The sequence below is a fragment of the Rhinoderma darwinii genome, chromosome 2 (genome assembly GCF_050947455.1).
Source record: "Rhinoderma darwinii isolate aRhiDar2 chromosome 2, aRhiDar2.hap1, whole genome shotgun sequence".
Taxonomy (NCBI): domain Eukaryota; kingdom Metazoa; phylum Chordata; class Amphibia; order Anura; family Rhinodermatidae; genus Rhinoderma; species Rhinoderma darwinii.
The window spans coordinates 467,166,923-467,187,027 of NC_134688.1; the positions used below are offsets into that span (position 1 = coordinate 467,166,923).

Here is a 20,105-nt window from a genome sequence, read left to right on the forward strand (position 1 = left end):
TTAATGTTATTTTTTACAGCATTCACCGTGCGGGTTAAATAGCATTGAATTGTAATATTTCAGACTTTTACCGATGCGGCAATACCAGTTATGTTATTTTTTTATATCAATAATTTAGGGAAAATAAAGAAAACAACATCTGGCAGGGATTAATAGGAGTACTAAGATGGCAGACCTGGGGGGGCCTCATTAGACGCCCAGGCTGCCATGACAGCCATTGGCACCCTACAATCTCGTCCCGGGGGGGGGGGGGGCGATGGCCTGTCAGAGGGTGCCGTCCTCTCTTTCAAATCGCTTAGATGCTGCGGTCGCTATTGACCAAGGCATCTAAGGGGTACAACGGGCGGAATCAAAGTGATCTTTGATTCTGCCCGTTGCACTCAGGTGTCAGCTGTAATATACAGCCAATATCCGCCCAGTATGGAGCGGGCTCAGCCCATGAGCCCACTCCATAAAACCCCTTAACACCTGTCATGTACATTTACGTGATAATGCGTTAAGGGGTTAAGAGCAATTCCCATTCTGCCGTGCTCGAGCTGTCCATGTATTCCATTGAGCCCCATCTATAACCCAAATCAAACCCATGCGATACAAATAGAGGGCTTCATTCAGGTTCCCTAATTTTCCCAGTGGGTCACATTATTCTCCTCTTCAATTTATTTTCTATTGTTTTGGATACTTTATGATCTTATATTCGTATTGTGGGGTTTATCGCTATGTAGATATTTGGGGAAATTTATCAAAACTGGTGCAAGGTAAAAGTGATGCAGTTGCCCATAGCAACCAATTAGCTTCCAGCTCTTATTTCTAAAAGGTCATTTGGCGAATGTAAGCAACGACTTGATTGGTTGCTTTGGGCAACCGCTCACTTTTCCCTTGCACCACTTTTAAATAGATCTCCCCCATTGATTTCAATGGTGATGAATCTGGTGCAAATGGTTTCCGTTTGTCACCGTTGTGTAAGGGTTCTGTTGTTTTGATGGAATCAATACCGTGCGCAAAACGGACACGTTTGGGTGAATCTAGCCTTAGTAATCCCCCTTTAGGTTATGTTCACACAGAGTTTTTTGACGGCCCGAAAATACCTCCCATTGATTTCAATGGGAGGCGGAGGCGTCTTTTTCCTGCGAGCGGTAAAACCGTCTCGCGGGAGAAAGAAGGGACATGCCCTATCTTCTGGCGTTTACGCCTCTGACCTCACATTGACATCAATGGGAGTCTGAGAAAGCGTATTTCGCGTCGTTTTATGCCTGCGGCGCTCAATGGGCGTGGGCGAGATACGCTGCAAAAATCGGCGTGCAGGGAGAGGAAAATCTGCCTCAAACTTCCAATTGGAATTTTGAGGCAGAATTTCCGCCTGCAAAAAAATCTGTGTGAACATAGCCTTAAAGTGGACCTGTCACCTCTCCTGACATGACTGTTTTTGTAAATATTTGTATTCCCCATGAAATAACAATTTTGGAAAATATTTTCTTAGAACTCCTTGTTGTGCCGTTCCTCTGTTATTCCTCCTAGAAATGTATGAATAAATTGACAGCTGGATGTTACCATTCCTTTTTTAAAGGGGCGTATACCTACACAATCTCACTCTTTCAGCACTGATTGGACAGTGTCAGACTGTGTAGGGACACACCCACAACTAATAACACCCAGCTGTTAATTTGTTCATTTATTTCTAGGAGGCATAACAGAGGAACGGCTCAGTGTAGAGTTGTAAGAAAAGATGTTATAGAATTGTTATTTCATGGCGAATATAATTATTTACTAAATGATACATGTTTACTCTACTTCCAAATTGTCCCCCACAGGTAAAAACCAGGGGGTCCTAAATAAACATAACCACAGCTTAGAGCTTCATATCCCTACTTGTCAGCTGTTGAGAGGAGACATCAGGGAGAAAACCATGAAGCTTGAATCGGCGCATGTGTGAATTTTTTTTTCCCTTATGCAAAATGAATACAGACACCAGACCCCCTAAATAAATACACCCCCCAAACCAGATCCCTGGAATAATTCTAGACCCCAGACCAGACCTCCTGAAATACGGACCCCCTAGACCATACCCACTAAATAAATACAGTCCCCAGACCACAAAGCCCAAATAAATACGGCCACCAGACCAGACCCATGAATATATACAGACCCCTCCAGACCCCATAAATAAAAATAGACCCAAAACCAGACTCCTGAAATTAAAATGTGAACCCTTAAAAACAGACCTCAGACCAGACCCCTTAAATAAATATAGACCCCCAAAATACAGACCCCTGACCAGACTTACAGATACTCACATCTCGCAGTCCCCGCAGTTCTCTTCACTCCCAGGCAGGGGGCGCTGCTGCAGGCGCAATCCTGATGTTGACCCCGGTGCCAGGATATTGTCTGTAGTGGCGCCTAAGAATGAGGTGAACTGCAGAATCGGGGAGATGTGAGTATATTTTGGAGAACATGGGGTGCCCGGGACAATTGCCTGCTCTTCTAGGAGTCTGGAAGGTCTCCCCTATTTCCGGTAGTGTTGGCAAGCATTGTACGTCCATCTTTCAGCTTCCACTTAGTATTACCAGTGGTCACACCTGAATTTCCAGCCTTTGAGTGGAGTAAGGTAACACTGTAGATAGTATTGGAGTGGAACATGTCATAGATGACATATTATACGCTGTCTGCGGTGCCTATGTACATAACAGGTGTACGTTCTGTGTCATAATGATGGACCTTATGTACGTAACGTCACCCACCCATTCGCCGCGTTATGTGCGGACGTCCGGTCCCGGAGACCTTTCCTTTAAGAAAGTTCACCTGCTTTTCATCTGATTCTTGTGCAAACATCTCCTGTTGAAAGACGGATACAGATTATGACAGCAAACACCGCGCTCATGACCCTGCTGTGATCCTGATGTGTCGCGGCGACGTCCGTCCCACATAGACGTGGCCGCGACACATCGGGATCAGCTCCACCAGAAGTTCTTCTACCTGGAATGAACCTCATGATCTTCTGTAACCGCAGAGCACAATGGCGGAACTTTATCAATGGTGTTGTCGGATGCATGGCGCAAGTTTTTAATAAATTTGGCGCATTTTACGACACCTCTTAGCCACGCCTCTTTCTCGTAACCCCTTTTCAAAGCTGACGTAGACATAAGAAGTGTCAGAAATTACAAAATAGATCAGATTTCTGGTGCGTTTTGCATAGGAATCCCCCGTCCCCCAGTGATTGATTTGTAAATGGAGTCACCGTCTAAGTCAAATCATTATTTTTTTTGGCGCCATCATTTTGTGGTGTAAAAAATGGCATAAAAGTCAATACAAATTTGTCAATACGGCCATGTGAGAGGTTACATTAAAATCAATGCCCGTCTACGGGGCTATTCAAACGGCTGTTTGTTTTAACGGACCATGTAAACAACCCGTGGAAAAATAGGACGTGTCCTATTTTTGCCCATTTTCCCGATTCCCTCAACAGACTCAAGTCTATGAGGGATCCATGAAAACGGGTCCCGTACGGATGCAAATCGACCTTGAAAAACTGCAGTGGCGTATATACAAGAGACGGGGCCCATAGCAATTATCCAAATGGTCCCCGAGTTATAGTCCTAGGTTTTGCCACCAAGGACATAAGGGCCTGATGTTTGTTTCACCCTCCACACCCTTTCCATGACCATTGGGCCATTTCCTTGCCCCCTTGTTTGCTAACAATGCCGTTCCTCTGAAGAGGGGAGTCCTGCACAGGTTCTCACCAGCTAATAGCAAAAAAGATGGGACCCCCCTCTCCAAGTGCCCGTTTCAGCCATATGGTCTATATAGTATTTACGCCCTTGACGCAGCTGCAATCTGATATTGACCCCTGACCAGAATATATAAATGTAAACTTTTTGTCCCTGTTGTTCGGCAGATACAGTGAAGGTGGTGGGCCTAATATGCGCCTCGGTGTGTGCCTGGTATATGGGGTATCTCTTTGCGGAGATATTACCAGAAGACTCCTTACAGACAGCCATGGGAAGTATGCAGAAGTTCAGCCGCAAACCTGTTATTAAAGGTGAGTCCCGCCATATTTAGTCTCTCATATAGGTCAAGGTGCAGTAATATATAATTGGTTGTAAATCTAGTTTAATAATAGGCAACATTCTTAAAGGAACACTCACATTAGAGTTCTCTTATCATTCATATGTACGTCCATTTTTGCTATCATGGGGCACTGTAAATGGTCAATTTTTGTAGTCCAAAAATTAATTTTGTAACCCAGAGTCAGATCAAACCCAACTGTCACAAAAGTAAGTTCTGTGCCACAAAATAGCCATACAATTTGTCACAAAAAATATTTTTTTGTGACAAATTGTATTTGTGTGATACAGAATATGTTTCGGTGGCACGGTAGGGATATTTTGTGCTTTATGACATTTTGTGACGGCTAATTTAGTTTTGTGAAATATGGCTGTCAGAAAAAATGAATTCTGTGTGACAAAAGGACATTATAGGTCACAAAATAGTAGAATGAGAGAAAGTAGTCACAAAAATGCTATTCATCGCGACACAAAACGCAATTCATGTCGTAGAAAAGTAGATGCGTGTTGTGCATAGGGTGACACATTGTACGATTTTGTGCCCTATAATATCACGGAATTTCATTTTGTGAAATTTCTGGTTTCATCGTACTCCAATAAAAAATGTTGTGTTTACAAAATGTATGACCCACCACCAACTCAACCCCTTAAAGGGGTTGTCAAACCTACAGAAAGATTGATGCAACCACAAAAAGTAGAGAGAATTAAAAAATCTTTACACAATAAAAATCGCAGGATAGAGGTATTAACCATGTTACAGGTACGAAATGAAGATATTATCCAATGACCGTTTCATCTGAGTAGTAACAATACTTATCCCTGTGGTTCTCGAGCAGGAGGTCGTCGTGATCTGCTCTGACCGTAGACAATGAATGGTTTATTGTCTTTTATTGTATTGTCTTCTTGGATATGTCAGACTTGTTGGCTCCTTAGATATGAACTAGAGGTGTCTAAAGCTTTCATGACATAGCAATGATCTGAATTCTGAAATACCCAGAGAAAGAACCAACCGGACCAAGGACCAAGGCAGGATTTTTAAAGTGGTGTTTCCAAGCATATTGGTGCCTACGGAGGAAACAACAAAATGCCCCCCAAGTTTAACAGATGGTACAGGAATTCAAGTACTGGTATCCCTTGATGGGCTGGTGAAGGGGTTAATAGCGGTGGTCTAGGACCGGAAAAGGTCCCTATCATTTATTTTATTTACTCTAAATAGGTCCAAAATTCTTTATAGGGGTCAAATCCACTGCTTCCCTCCACGCAGTCATAGAGTTACATGATAAAATTCTGGCTGCCTGCAGCCACCACTAGGGGGAGCTCACTACATAGGGAATTATACAGCTTCCATTGACTACTATAATTAATCTATATGCAATGATCTCCTTCTAGTGGCAGCAGAAAGAATTGTATCATTTAACCCCACTTCTCATGAATGGCTCAGAGGGGGCTTCCACTTGCAGTAATAGGAAACCTCCTGCAACTGCGCCCCTACACACGGCACAATTTCACCTATAGCAACCCCCAGAGGCATAGCCTAATAGTTTGCCTGTTAGTTTTACACTGACAGGCCATAATGCCTTGGTATACCGAGTATACCAAAGCATTATATAAGTAATCAAAAGATTGCATAGAGAAGTCCCCTAGTGGGACTAAAAAAATAATTGATGCAAAATAAAAATGATTAAAAAGCAGTGCAAAGTTAAAAAAAATAAATATTTTTTTCCATAAAAGTTGTTTTTATCTAGTAAAAGTGTTAACACCATATTTGAACCGCAAGTTGAACGCTGTAAAAAATCCAACGCAAATAACAAACGCAAAATTGATACTTTTTCCATTGCTCCCCCAAAAAAATTATAATAAAACTTAATCAATAAGTCCCATGTACCCAAAAATGGTACCAATGAAAACGACGTCTGATCCCACAGAACACAAGCCCTCATACAGCTACATCGACGGAAGAATAAAAAAGTTATAGCTCTTGGACTGCAGCGATGAAAAAAACTGAATATTTTAGTAAAACATAAAAAACCTCTACATATGTGGTATCGGCGTAATCGTGCCGACCCATAGAATAAAGGTAACGTGTTATTTACACTGTATGAGGAACAACGTCAATTTAAAACGCATAGAATATTGGTGGAATTGATGATTTTTTCATTCCAACCTGAACAAAAAGTTAACAACATTTAATCAAAAAAGATGTACCCCAAAATGGTGGCATTAAAAAATACAACGCAACCCGCAATAAAGTCCTCATACAGTAATGTGAATGGAAAAATAGAAAAGTTATAGCTCTTTGAATGCGACAGTGGAAAAACAAAAAAAAAATTGTCTCGTTAATAAGGCCTAAATTAGGCCTAAATTCTTCTTGACTGAGACCCCATGCACACGACCGTATTTTTCCCTTCCCATAAATACTGCCCGTAAATACGGGTCCATTGTCACACGTTTTTAACCCGTATTTACGGACTCGTGCCCGTAAATATGGGTCCGTTGTCATTCGTATTCCACCCGTATTTACGGACCCGTAAAAAAAGGGGGCTGGAAATGATGTCACATGATCGCTCAGATGGCATTTTCTCTGCTTTTCTTTATTCAAAAATTGAAATCCCCTGACATCGCCTAGCAACGCTCCCGTAATTACGGGTGTACACACATAGCCACCCGTAATTACGGGAGCCCCATAGACTTCTATGGGCCTGCCCATGCCGTAATTACGGCCTGAAATAGGACATGTTCTATATTTTTCAACGGCACGGGCACCTTCCCATACGCAAATGGGAAGGAACCCGTGGCCAATAGAAGTCTATGGGCCCGTAATTACGCCCCGTAATTAGGGCCTGTAATTACGGGCGTTTTTACGGTCATGTGCAAGGGTTCCTGGAGGACTATTTTTGATTACTTTTGTTTGTAGATAAGCCACTTCCAGACACTTGCGCTGCTTATATCAACGTCTATGACCAGGTTAACAACTGCCTATAGAATAATGGCAGTAACGTGTACATGACCAGTGTATATGTTTGTATGACAGCCCCACTGCCCATGAGACAGAAATGTGCCGCATGGAGAACCTGCTCCTCCTCTGAGGTTGTCTACCGGGTACGGAGTGGAGGTGGAAACATTGTTCAACCTGAGATCTGTCTGGAAGATGAAACGTAAGTTAATGTTCCCTTATTTCTTTCTGATTTTTCTGCATTATGGGAGTGTTCTTTACTGTAGGCATAGTTCTTGTACCCATGGCAGTGCCACAAAGTTATGTTTCCCTCAAGAGTAATTGAACATGTGTACCTTTAGTATATTGTATTCTCACACTGTGATTTGCAGTATATTACTCCATTAACCCCTAATGACACATAATTTATTGCCCTCTGACTATAGTGTCAATATATTGCCCACTACAGTACCACTTTGTATAGTCCGCCCTCAACGTAGTACCACTGGCCACAGCAGCCATGTTTTGACAAACCACAAGAAGACATAATACCATTTAGAGTATATACTCAACCCCTCAGTCATACAACAGATAGAAACAAATGGGTAGAAGTAGTGCTTGGGCATACAAAAATTTGGCACTAGTTTGCCCACATGCTAGATTTACCCCCAGCCATCGCAACCAGCGGCACCATAACCAACTGTCGATGGCTGTTTTCCCAGGGATACCATCCTGAAGAAGACTCAGAATTAGCCTGACCAACCAAAATATTTCAGTATAATTCAGTATAATTCATGGAAGACCAAACATACAATCCCCCCACCAATTTAACACCAACTCCAAAGACCCCCCCATCTGCCAAAATGTGCCATGACGGCAGAAAAAAAAACCACACAATCACACTCCCATACACACCAGACACTGTCAGAAAAAAAGGGTCTATCGAAAAAACAAAGAGACAGAGGGCGGGACTGATCCTCACGCTGCCACCGCGCTACTGCTCTCTAGCTAGCCTGGGAGGACAATGGCCCGCCCTTAATTCTCCTGCTCTTCACCCTGCTTTATGACTCCCCCTTGGCTTTCAATCTGAGTATGGCACTACTTTTATTTGGAGTACTAATAACCGGTTTGTCTTAGGCCTCATGTACATGGCCGTGCCAATAATCATTGCCCGTGATTGCGGGCACGGTCGGCCACGGACAACCACCCGCATTTTCGGTTTCTGCTCCCATACAAAGTATGGGAGTATGGTTGGTAAAAAGCAAAAGATAGGACATGTCGTTATCTTTTGTGGAGGCTTTCTACGGCCCGGACACCTTCCCGTATATATGCAGAAAGGTGTCCGTGGCCAATAGAAATGTATGGGTCCGTAATTGTGGACCGTAACCACAGTCCCCAATTACGGATGAATTACATGGGGCCTTATATCTATGATATAACCTGTGTGATAAGTTCAGATTTTCCAATGACATAAACTCACCCGTCACAGATTCATTCCAGTGCCACCGAAAGCGGGATTAATGACTCACATGACTTTTCTTGTCTTTCAGATTATTAGGTGGAATTAAGAGGAAAGCGCTGAGAGGGATAAACATTGCTGCTGTCAGTCGTAAGTTATTATCTTGCAGATCTATAGAGAGCAGCGACTCTGAATATGTCATCATACACTACAACGTGAAGATGTAGAGTAGCTCCACCCATCAACTGGCCCCCATTCCCGCCGCACCTGTGGTGCATTGACAATTTTTAAGTAACTCCTTATACAGTAAATTTTTTGTACCAAGGGGCCCCATTTAGTCCCTGTACCCAGGTGCCCCATTTAGTCCCTGCCCTAGGTGTCCCATTTAGTCCCAGGTGCTCCCTTTAGTCCTTCCCTAGGTGGCCCATTTAGTCCCAGGGTCACCCTTTAGTCCCTGCCCTAGGTGTCCCATTTAGTCCGAGGTGCCCCCTTTAGTGCTTTTGCCACAGATGCTCCCTTCAGCTTTTCAGCCCCATTTAGTAACTGCCACAGCTGCCTCCTTTAGTGCTTCCGTTCCAAGTGCCCACTCTACCCTCTGCTTTATGCCTTTAGTACCGCTACTCCAGGTGTCCCCTTTAATGACTACCTCCGGTTCCCCTTTTAGTGCCCAAGCCCAGGTGCCCCCTTTAGTTTCTGCCATAGTGTAAGGTTTTCCGGCCTGAGGTGGTATAGGCCAAGGTGCAGGATAGTCGTGGAAAGCTGGAATGAAGACCAGGATCGCTGTTACTTTACACCCGGCCACCAGCAAACAGCAGCAGAACAAGCGAGGCACAGTTTATTGAAATACAGGTTCATCTTCCGATTCAGGCAGGCGACGAGTGCTCACCACTCAGGACAGGGTCTTGGGCACTATTTACTGATACAGGGGACATCTATCGTCAGGCCTTCCACTAATCCTCTAGTGCTGCTTACTCAAATAACTACCAGGACTCCAGACCGTCCACACACCAATACACACTGTGCCAACCAGGGGAGGCTCCTGCCCGTCACCCGCAGATGCTCCTGGACCCTTTAGAGCTAAAGGCCCACTCTTATGCTGTCAGGCATTATCAGCCGCTGACAGTCCCGTCCTCCACGCCGTTGTGGCACCAGAAAACACCCTAACTAACATGGCGTCCAGGCCGTTTCTCCTAGCAACAAAAAATGTAAAGTTACAGTGGCCAGCCAACGTTGTCTATACATCACAATATAAATTATTTAGCAAGGACATAACATAAAACATGTATAATGTATGTCACACGCAACAAGCCTTTCTCTGGGATAAACATTCTTGGGGGGGGGGGGGGTGGCACATCAATACACGGCTTCTTAAGGGGACAGCAGACAAATATGAATATACCATACTCACAATGGCACAAAATACTAGGCAAAACATACATAACTTGTGGTACTTTTATGGGATTGGGATCATCCCCACATTGTTACACCAGGTGCCTTCTTTAGTGCCTCAACCCTATGTGCCCCTTCAGGGCTTCTGCCCCAGGTACACCATTTACTCCCTGTCTTAAGTCCCTGCTTCAGTGCTTCTGCCCCAGGTGTCCCGTTTAGTCCCTGTCTCAGGTCCTCGCTTTAGTGCCTCTGCCCCAGGTCCCTGCTTTAGTGCCTCTACACAAGATCCCTGCTTTAGTGTCTCTGCCCCAGGTCCCAACTTTAGTGTCTCTGCCCCAAGTCCCTACTTTAGTGTCTCTGCCCCAGGTCCCCGCTTTAGTTACTCTGCCCCAGGTTTCCGCTTTAGTGCCTCTGCCCTAGGTCCCCGCTGTAGTGCCTCTGCCCCAGGTCCCTGCTTTGGTGTCTCTTACCCAGGTCACTGCTGTAGTGCCTCTGCCCCAGGTCCCTTCTTTAGTCCCTGCCTCAGGTCCCATCTTTAGTGCCTCTGCCCCAGGTGCCCACTTTAATGCTTTGCCTCTGCCTCAGGTACCCGCTATAATGCTTTGCCTCTGCCCCAGGTACCCGCTTTAATGCTTTGCCTCTGCCCCAGGTACCCGCTATAATGCTTTGCCTCTGCCCCAGGTGCCCGCTTTAATGCTTTGCCTCTGCCCTAGGTACCCGCTATAATGCTTTGCCTCTGCCCCAGGTACCCGCTATAATGCTTTGCCTCTGCCCCAGGTGCCCGCTTTAATGCTTTGCCTCTGCCCTAGGTACCCGCTATAATGCTTTGCCTCTGCCCCAGGTGCCCGCTTTAATGCTTTGCCTCTGCCCTAGGTACCCGCTATAATGCTTTGCCTCTGCCCCAGGTACCCGCTATAATGCTTTGCCTCTGCCCGAGGTGCCCGCTTTAATGCTTTGCCTCTGCCCCAGGTGCCCGCTTAAGTGACTCTACCCCATTTTCTATGAATGTCTTATTGTTATTATTATGCTTTTGTTTTCTTTTAGGTGAGACCATGAAGGTGATAGACGTCCAAGCATTTGACATGTACGAGGGAGGTACGAGCTTCAGCTGCTCTGTTTAACTCCTACACCAGTATTGTGCTGCCATTTATATTGTCTTCTAAAAATCGCCCAACAAAAGCAGGAATAGGGCCCCACAGGTGGGCGTAAAGCACCCGCATTTAACATCCACAGGGGGGTGGAGGAGCCGGGAAGCTTTATACTTCTCCTTTCTTTGTAATTTATTCCCGGATCTTACAAAAAATACAGAAACTAAAGAGTTGGGGGAACAGAGCATCAGTTCTTCATACAAAGCTCAGCTGGCTGATCGAGTATTTGGTAGAATAGTGTTAGACACGTGTAGCAGCTGATGGCAGCAGTATCTATGTAACTGGACGTATGACGTCATCATCTAATAGTTCATACAATTATGTCATATATGTGTCTGTACAGGGACACCTAGTGGACATAGTACATTACTGCAACCATTTTATAAGGTGTGTGTGTACATTGACACCTAGTGGACATAGTACAGTACTACAACCATTATATAAGATTCATCATTCATTGCTTGGACTGCTTTACCACATTTTCTGTTTCATTTCAGACTACTCTGGAGCAATGGTTGAGTTTATCAACAAGATGCCCAGTGGTTCGATTATCCTTGTTACCAGTTTTGATGAGGCAGCTACTAAGTAAGAACTTACTGTACCTCCCAACTGCCCCTTTTTTTTTCCCGGGATTGTCCCTTGAACCGGAATTCAAAGGGGTCATGGTGTATGCAAATATGCGCAAAAGTGGGCAGGTCCGTGATGTATTGTGGGCGTTTCAGTAAGATAGGAGGCGTGGCTTAAGAATGTCCATTGAAAGTTGGGAGGTAAGAGTAAGAATTACACAGAACTAGAGATTACTACAGGTAATTATATACAGTGTATATTGGATAATTAAGTTCTGCAACTTTCTTATATACTTTGCGTTTCAATTCCTCACCATTTTCAAGATCTCTGCCTGCTCTCAGTGAATGGGAAAAAAAATTCTTTCGGAGAGCCTCTACAGACTTAATACTGCTCACAGCTGAGGGATTGTTACAATTGTATGCAGTCTAGACAATCCTCTGTGAGCTAAATACATCAGCAACACCAATCTCTCTCCTGTTCTGATAGTTTGTTACAATGTATCAGTGCAGACAAAATGGATCAGAGTCTACAGAGAACTGTTTAAACGGGATACCATTGTAACAAATTATCAGCTGTGAAAAATGTTAGGTCTGTTTGGGGAGAGAAAGCAGAGATCTTGAAAATGGTGAGGAATGGAAACACAAAGTTTATTAGAAAGTTGCAGAATTTTTCATTAGACACTGACCTAAACATGAAAAACTCCCTTAAAGGGGTTACATAGTTACATAGTTACATAGTTACATAGTTAGTACGGCTGAAAAAAGACACATGTCCATCAAGTCCAACCAAGGGAAGGGAAAAGGGAAGGAAAAATTTCTACACATAGGAGCTAATATTTTTTTGTTCTAGGAAATTATCTAACCCTTTTTTAAAGCCATCTCCTGTCCCTGCTGTGACCAGCTCCTGCGGTAGGCTATTCCATAAATTCACCGTTCTTACTGTAAAGAAGCCTTGTCGCCTCTGCAGCTTGAACCTTTTTTTCTCCAGACGGAGGGAGTGCCCCCTTGTTTTTTGAGGGGGTTTTACAAGGAACAGGATATCACCATATTTTTTGTATGTGCCATTAATATATTTATATAAGTTAATCATGTCCCCCCTTAGTCGTCTTTTTTCAAGGCTAAATAGGTTTAATTCTTTCAATCTTTTCTCATAACTTAGATTCTCCATGCCCCTTATTAGCTTCGTTGCTCTTCTTTGTATTTTTTCCAACTCCAGGGCATCCTTTCTATGAACTGGAGCCCAGAACTGAACTGCATATTCTAGATGGGGCCTCACTAATGCTTTGTAAAGTGGTAATATTACATCTCTGTCCCGCGAGTCCATGCCTCTTTTAATACACGACAATATCTTGCTGGCCTTTGAAGCAGCTGAATGACACTGCATGCTGTTATTGAGTTTATGATTTACAAGAACACCCAGATCCTTCTCAACAAGTGACTCCGCCAGTGTAGCTCCCCCTAGGACATATGATGCATGCAGGTTGTTGGTACCAAGATGCATAACTTTACATTTATCTACATTAAACTTCATCTGCCAAGTGGACGCCCAAACACTTAGTTTGTTTAAATCTGCCTGCAATTCATGAACATCTTCCATAGACTGAACTATATTACATAGCTTGGTGTCATCTGCAAAAATAGAAATAGTGCTATTAATCCCTTCCTCTATATCATTAATAAATAAGTTGAATAATAGTGGTCCCAGCACTGAACCCTGGGGTACACCACTTATAACCGGGGACCATTCAGAGTAGGAATCATTGACCACAACTCTCTGGATACGGTCCTCGAGCCAATTCTCAATCCAATTACAAACTATATTTTCTAAACCTATAGTCCTTAATTTACCCATTAGGCGTCTATGGGGGACAGTGTCAAATGCCTTTGCAAAGTCCAAAAACACTAAATCCACAGCGGCCCCTCTGTCTAGACTTCTGCTTACCTCTTCATAAAAACAGATTAGGTTAGTTTGACAACTTCTGTCCTTAGTAAAACCGTGCTGGCTGTCACTTATAATGCTATTTATTGTCACATAATCCTGTATATAGTCCCTCAATAGCCCCTCAAACATTTTCCCCACGATGGATGTTAAGCTTACTGGTCTATAATTACCTGGGGAAGACCTAGAGCCCTTTTTGAAAATAGGCACCACATTTGCCCTGCGCCAGTCCCTTGGCACTATACCAGTCACTAGAGATTCTCTGAATATTATGAAAAGGGGGACAGAAATAACTGAACTAAGCTCTTTAAGAATTCTAGGGTCTAGGGTGTAACCCATCTGGTCCCGGAGCCTTGTGCACATTTATTTTATTTAATTTAGCTTGGACCATCTCTACATTCATCCAATTCAGTATATCAACTGATATATTAACAGCACTGGCAGCGGCTACATCAGCTGCTCCTTCTTCAGTTGTATATACAGAGCTAAAGAACCCATTTAGTAACTCTGCCTTCTCTTGATCCCCTGTGATCAACTCCCCATTACCATTATCTAGGGGTCCTACATGTTCAGACCTTGGCTTTTTTGCATTTATATGCTTGAAGAATTTTTTAGGATTTGTTTTACTATCCTTGGCCACCTGCCTTTCATTTTGTATTTTTGCTAATTTTATTACATTTTTACAGATTTTATTAAGCTCTTTATATTTTACAAAGGCTACAGCTGTACCCTCAGATTTGTATTTTTTAAATGCCCTTTTTTTGTCATGTATTGCCCCTTTCACAGAAGGTGTAAGCCATGTGGGGTTTAATTTGAGTCGTTTATACTTATTACCTGTAGGAATAAATTTTGCACTATAATAACTCAAAGTAGATTTGAAAATCTCCCATTTATCATTTGTTCCATTATTTGACATTAGTTCTTCCCAGTCCATATCCTGAATTGCAGCCCTCATCCTGGGGAAATTGGCTTTCTTAAAATTAAATGTTTTTGCCCTCCCAGCCTGCGTTTGTTTTTTACAGTATAGGTAAAATGTAACTATATTATGATCACTGTTACCAAGGTTTTCACGAACATTGACATTCCCAACAAGATCTGCATTATTAGAAATGACCAGATCCAACAGAGCTTCACCTCTAGTCGGGTCTTCCACAAACTGGCCCATAAAATTTTCCTGCAACAGGTTGAGGAAATGTCTCCCCTTTGCAGTTGAAGCCGAACCATGACACCAATTAATATCCCGGAAATTAAAATCTCCCATTATCACTACAGTACCCGCCTGTGCAGCCCGCTCCATCTGTTTATATAGCTGAACTTCCATCTCCTCAGTTATATTGGGGGGTCTATAGATTACACCAAAAGTAATTTTTTCAGTGTTTACCTCCCTTTCTAGTTCCACCCACAAGGTTTCAACCTCCTCACAGTCTTCACCCACTATTGTCTCTTTCACACTCGCCTTCATATCACTTCTCACATACAGACATACACCACCACCTTTCCTATTTGTCCTGTCTTTACGAAAAAGTGTAAAACCCTGTAGATTTACAGCCCAGTCATGTGAAGAGTCCAGCCATGTTTCAGCAACACCAACTATATCTATATTTTCTTCCAGTATCAAGGCCTCCAGCTCCCCCATTTTACTTGCTAGACTTCTGGCATTTGTGGACATACACTTTAACTTGCCTGTCAGTTTTTCACTTTTATTATCAGAAATGTGATTTGACATTAATCGGTCCTTTTTATTTACACTGATGTTTTGTAACGAAAGGATCTCCTTATCCTGTTGTCTAGTCCTCTCCCCACATTCTGTTTCTCCCCCCACCAATATAGTCTGACCCCTCTCTAACCTGGCTACCCCTTTATTTTCTACATTGACCTCCCTCCTCAGCCCTAGTTTAAATACTCCGCCACCCCAGCTAGAATTCTCTCCCCCAGCACAGCGGACCCCCTTCCATTTAGGTGCAAATCATCTGCAGAATACAGTTTGTACCCCAATGAAAAGTCAGCCCAGTGCTCTAGGAACCCAAATCCTTCTCCTCTACACCAAGACTTAAGCCATGCATTTAACTCCCTGAGCTCCCGCTGTCTTTCCTGTGATGCGCATGGCACAGGCAGTATTCCTGAGAATACAACCTTGGAGGTCCTTCCCTTCAGCTTGTAGCCTAGTTCTTTAAAATTATTCTTAAGGCTCCTCCACCTACCATTTATTCTGTCGTTGGTACCGACATGGACCACGACAGCTGGATCATCACCAGCCCCTCCCAGCAATTTGTCCACCCGTTCCACCACATGCCGAACCCTGGCACCAGGGAGACAGCAAACCATTCGGTTGAGGTGGTCTTGGCGACAAATAATTCTATCCGTCTTCCTGATTATAGAATCCCCTACGACTATCAATTGTCTTGGCTTACCTGCATTACCATCCCGCCGACTACTAGCTGGGCTGTTCTCCCGGCTGTTAGGGAGATCAGTATCCACTAGGGCTGCCATTTCTGAGACTGACACCCTCGCATCATCACCCAACTTGGCAATTTTGCCTGGAATGTCAGAAACCGGATCGGCCTTCCTTGTCTTTGACCCCTTTCTACTGCCCCTAACTACATTAACCCAGCTACTTACCTGATCCTGCTCACCCATGTCTTCACCCTCCAGTTCTAACCCACTAACTGCATGCTCTGTGAGCAGCAAGCTCCGTTCAAAATTGTCTATCCTCCTCAGTGTTGCATTCTGCTCCTCCAGATCTCTAATACGAGCTTCCAGGTGAACAACATGCTCACATCTGCCGCAGAGATATTCACCCTGGAACTCCGGCTCCAGTCGTGCATACATATGGCAAACTGTGCACTGAAGAAAACCTCCAATCTTGCTGTCCATTATCCCAGTTACAAAAAAACAGCGAACAGGTGTTAACCAAAAAGATAAAGAAGTAGAAGAGCACTTACTTGGGCTTTAACTCCTCTTTTGAACTCCGGTTTTTGGAACTCCACTTAATATACAAACCACTTGCTATTCAAGCTACAAAGCAGGCTCTACAGAGTAGTGAGGCCTGATTTATACCACCTGGGTCCTCCAGAATTTTTCATTACACACTCACATGAACTTGAAAAACTCCCTTAAAGGGGTCCTCCAGATTTTTTTTTATAACACACTGACATGAACTTGAAAAACTCCCTTAAAGGGGTCCTCCAGATATTTTTTTATAACACACTGACATAAACATGAAAAACTCCCTTAAAGTGGTCCTCCAGAATTTTTCATAACACACACATAAACGTGAAAAACTCCCTTAAAGGGGTCCCCCAGAATTTTTCATAACACACACATAAACGTGAAAAACTCCCTTAAAGGGGTCCCCCAGAATTTTTCATTACACACTGACATAAACAAGTTCCTCCAGATTTTTGATATATTAGTGTCGGCATGTGAAGTTTCTATGATCTCGGTGCCTTGCATTTGTTATGTACATCCATACAATGAGTCTATCAGTGACGTGGCGGCCCCTGATTTCTTAAGGATTTGCAGTGGGATGGGGGGATGGGTGCCGTATACTTGAAGTTTGAGGTTACGTGTTGAAATTCATCGATGCCATTTTTTTTAATTTCAATTCTTCCGAATAATCTACAGCAATAAATGAATCATATTTTGTGTTTGCAGATTAAATGCCGCAGGAAAGAAGGTTTTTCAAGACCTCGGCAGTAAAGAAATTCAGAATATAAAATTCCGCTCCCAGTGGGTGTTCCTGGCGATTAAAGGAGCCGCAATCCCTGAAAATATTGAAAGAGAAAAGGTCAAATTGAAAACTGTTATAATTTAATTGCAGCTTTGTCATTATTGAGGAACCACAGAAAAAAAACTTTGCATCATGGGGCAGGGATTATTCTGAATTTCTCATAGACGATCACTGAAATAGCTGATAACAGGGAACAATAGATAACATTCAACGGTGCAGCAAAGAATAGTCATCTAATGCCTATGTGCAGCCTCACACACACACACTAGAGGGCGCAATTGTTCATACTAAGGGGCCTCCTGCGTTGCCAATCAGGTGTAGGAAATAAGCTTACAACGAATGCCCCACCTAAATGTAAACCGTCTCAACCATTCAGCAGAGCCGAAACAAGTCACATGACTCATGAACTGTTCACTTACTGTGGTGTAAAATCTATAAAGCCTCATTCACACATGTAGTAGAATAGCACAATCCCCTATAGAGTATAATAGAATGCAGGGCCTAAAGGGGTGGAGCATGACACAGACATTCCAAGAACACCAAAGAGAGAATCCCTGTGTTATGCTCCGCCCCCTCATGCCCTGTGCGAGGCATAACACAGTGTATCAGTTCTGCCCGGAGTGTTCCTTTAGTCTCCAAGGGGAATGGTTTGCAAGGGTTAACAAGGTTTTTTTTTTTCTTCAAATTTTAGACTAAGTAAGTGCAGCTCTGAATCATAGTGAACAAAAAAAGTTTAGGGCTGTCAAGTTACAAATTCTCAATTCCATAGAGGTCTGGACTAGGCCACTTCAAGACATTGTTGCTTCTAAGCCATTCGTCTGTAGCTTGTTTGAGGTCAGGGCCGGGATGAGGGATAGGTGGAGTAGGCAGCTGCATAAGGCACCAATGGGAAGGGAGGGCACAATTTATGGACTAATAAATCAGGGACCATGGGCGGAAGTGGAGCTCATTCTGCCTTGGACATCAAAAGAACTTAATTCTTTCCTTTTTGGGGTCATTATCTTGCTCAAAAATAAATTGCGGTTCTCTTGCAGACTGCAGCAGGTTTTCCTCCTGTATCTCTGTGTTTTGCTGCATTCATGATACGCTCATGACAAGAACCCCCACTGAAATTTCGTGTGTGTTTTTTTCATCAGTGACTTTCTCTTTTCCACTCACCCATACAGTGGGCTTTTTGTAGGCACCGCTTCTCCCGGTTCAGCTGCAAAAACTTGTCAGTGTATGTTCACACGCGGTATTTTCAGACGTTTTTCGGGCTGTAAATGTCCCGAAAAACGGATGAAAAACCGGAAGCAGAACGCCTACAAATATCTGCCCATTGATTTCAATGGGAAATACGGCGTTCTGTTCTGACGAGGTGTTTTTTAACGCCCCGTTTTCCAAAAACGGTCGTCAAAAACGCTGCAAAAAACGCGACTTTGATTAAAAAAAGGACTGAAAATCAGGAGCTGTTTTTCCATGAAAACAGCTCTGTATTTTCAGACGTTTTTGAGTTTGTGTGTGAACATACCCCAACTGCTTCAGGGTTGTCATAGGTCTCTTAATGGACTCTCTTAGGATTACACTTCTTATTTTCTTACTCGGAGGACCCACCTCCGCTAGGAAAATTCAAGGCTATTCCAGTGATTATTTGGGTGCATCACAATTTTGGGGGTGAATATTTTTGCATTCTGTAATTTCGTGGTTATCACTTTAACATTGAACAATGGGTTTCTGTTCGTGACCGTCCAAAAAGCCAAATTAAATCCACTGTGATTCATGTTAATAAGACAGGAAGTATCTTGGGGTGTGAATACTTTTTATAGGTACCACATTTTAAGTCTCAGTGATTTTGATTGTTGCATTTTTTTTGTCTCTTACAGATCATCCATTCTGATGGCAACAACCGATATGACGGCTGGCCAGCAGAAATCCAGATCGATGGATGCCTCCCAAAATAATAAAAATTGAACACGACGATTACAAATTTGCCAATTGATTTTAAGAAAAAAATTCAGGAACCTTTAAGACAAAAACAGGGACTACTAAAGACTTGTGCTTGCCGGCTCACGAATTCCTGTATGTCATGAGTTCCATGGACTGGCACAGGAAAGACTGACATTAAATATACAAACTGCAAAAAAATTTTTATGAAAAAACCCAAAGAATTGGAACAATTTTTGAAAATTTTTATAATACACAGGATTATTTGGGCGACTGTCAATGTGTTTATGTTGTTAGAAATTTATTTTTCTGATTAATTGTAGATATGAGGTCCGAAGGGTTCTGTTTTTTTGCCCCTGTTGCCACATGGGTTATATTTTATGCAATGGCCCAAAGGACTGAATTAGATGACAAAACTCCCATGATTTTTTTTTATGTTTGTCATTTTATCACTTTGTTGTCATTTTACTTACATGTGACCATAATAGTACGCTAAAAATAAAAAAGTTGCAACTTTTTAAAAATTGGGTAAAATTTAATTCAGTCTATTATCTGTATAGACAGTGGAGCGGGGGGGGGGGTGCTTTATAGCAGTTAATGGATAGAAAATGATCAATATACTAATATAGTCCCCAGGGAAAAGATGGAGTACTGCCCCTCCAACAGCGACTAGGGAGTGACACGGGAGCTGCATATACAGCCTTATCGGTGTGAATAGTATATAGTGTTAGGATATGTTTACACGCTGAGTCAAAAATGTCTGAAAATACCAAGCTGTTTTCAAGGGAAAACAGCTCCTGATTTGTAGAAGTTTTTTAAGCCACTCGCGATTTTCGTGGCATTTACGCAGCGTTTTTTACGCCCGTTTTTATGGAGCTATTTTCAATAGAGTGTATGAAAAACGGCCTCAAAAACGCCCCAAGACGTGACCTGCACTTCTTTTTCACGGCCGTTTTTTTAC

The 20,105-nt window shown here is 43.0% G+C and overlaps 1 protein-coding gene across 1 annotated transcript in view; it reads left to right on the forward strand.

The window, feature by feature from the left end:
* FAM3B (FAM3 metabolism regulating signaling molecule B) overlaps window positions 1-19,632 on the forward strand; it is a 40,048-nt gene extending 20,416 nt beyond the window's left edge. The window contains exons 2-8 of the mRNA XM_075850995.1: window positions 3,890-4,033; window positions 7,090-7,213; window positions 8,541-8,599; window positions 10,883-10,933; window positions 11,484-11,571; window positions 17,146-17,278; window positions 19,084-19,632. Of these exons, the coding sequence (XP_075707110.1) occupies window positions 3,890-4,033; window positions 7,090-7,213; window positions 8,541-8,599; window positions 10,883-10,933; window positions 11,484-11,571; window positions 17,146-17,278; window positions 19,084-19,161 (677 nt within the window). The 3' untranslated portion in view covers window positions 19,162-19,632. The remainder of the gene's footprint in view (window positions 1-3,889; window positions 4,034-7,089; window positions 7,214-8,540; window positions 8,600-10,882; window positions 10,934-11,483; window positions 11,572-17,145; window positions 17,279-19,083) is intronic.
* Window positions 19,633-20,105: the final 473 nt, after the last annotated feature.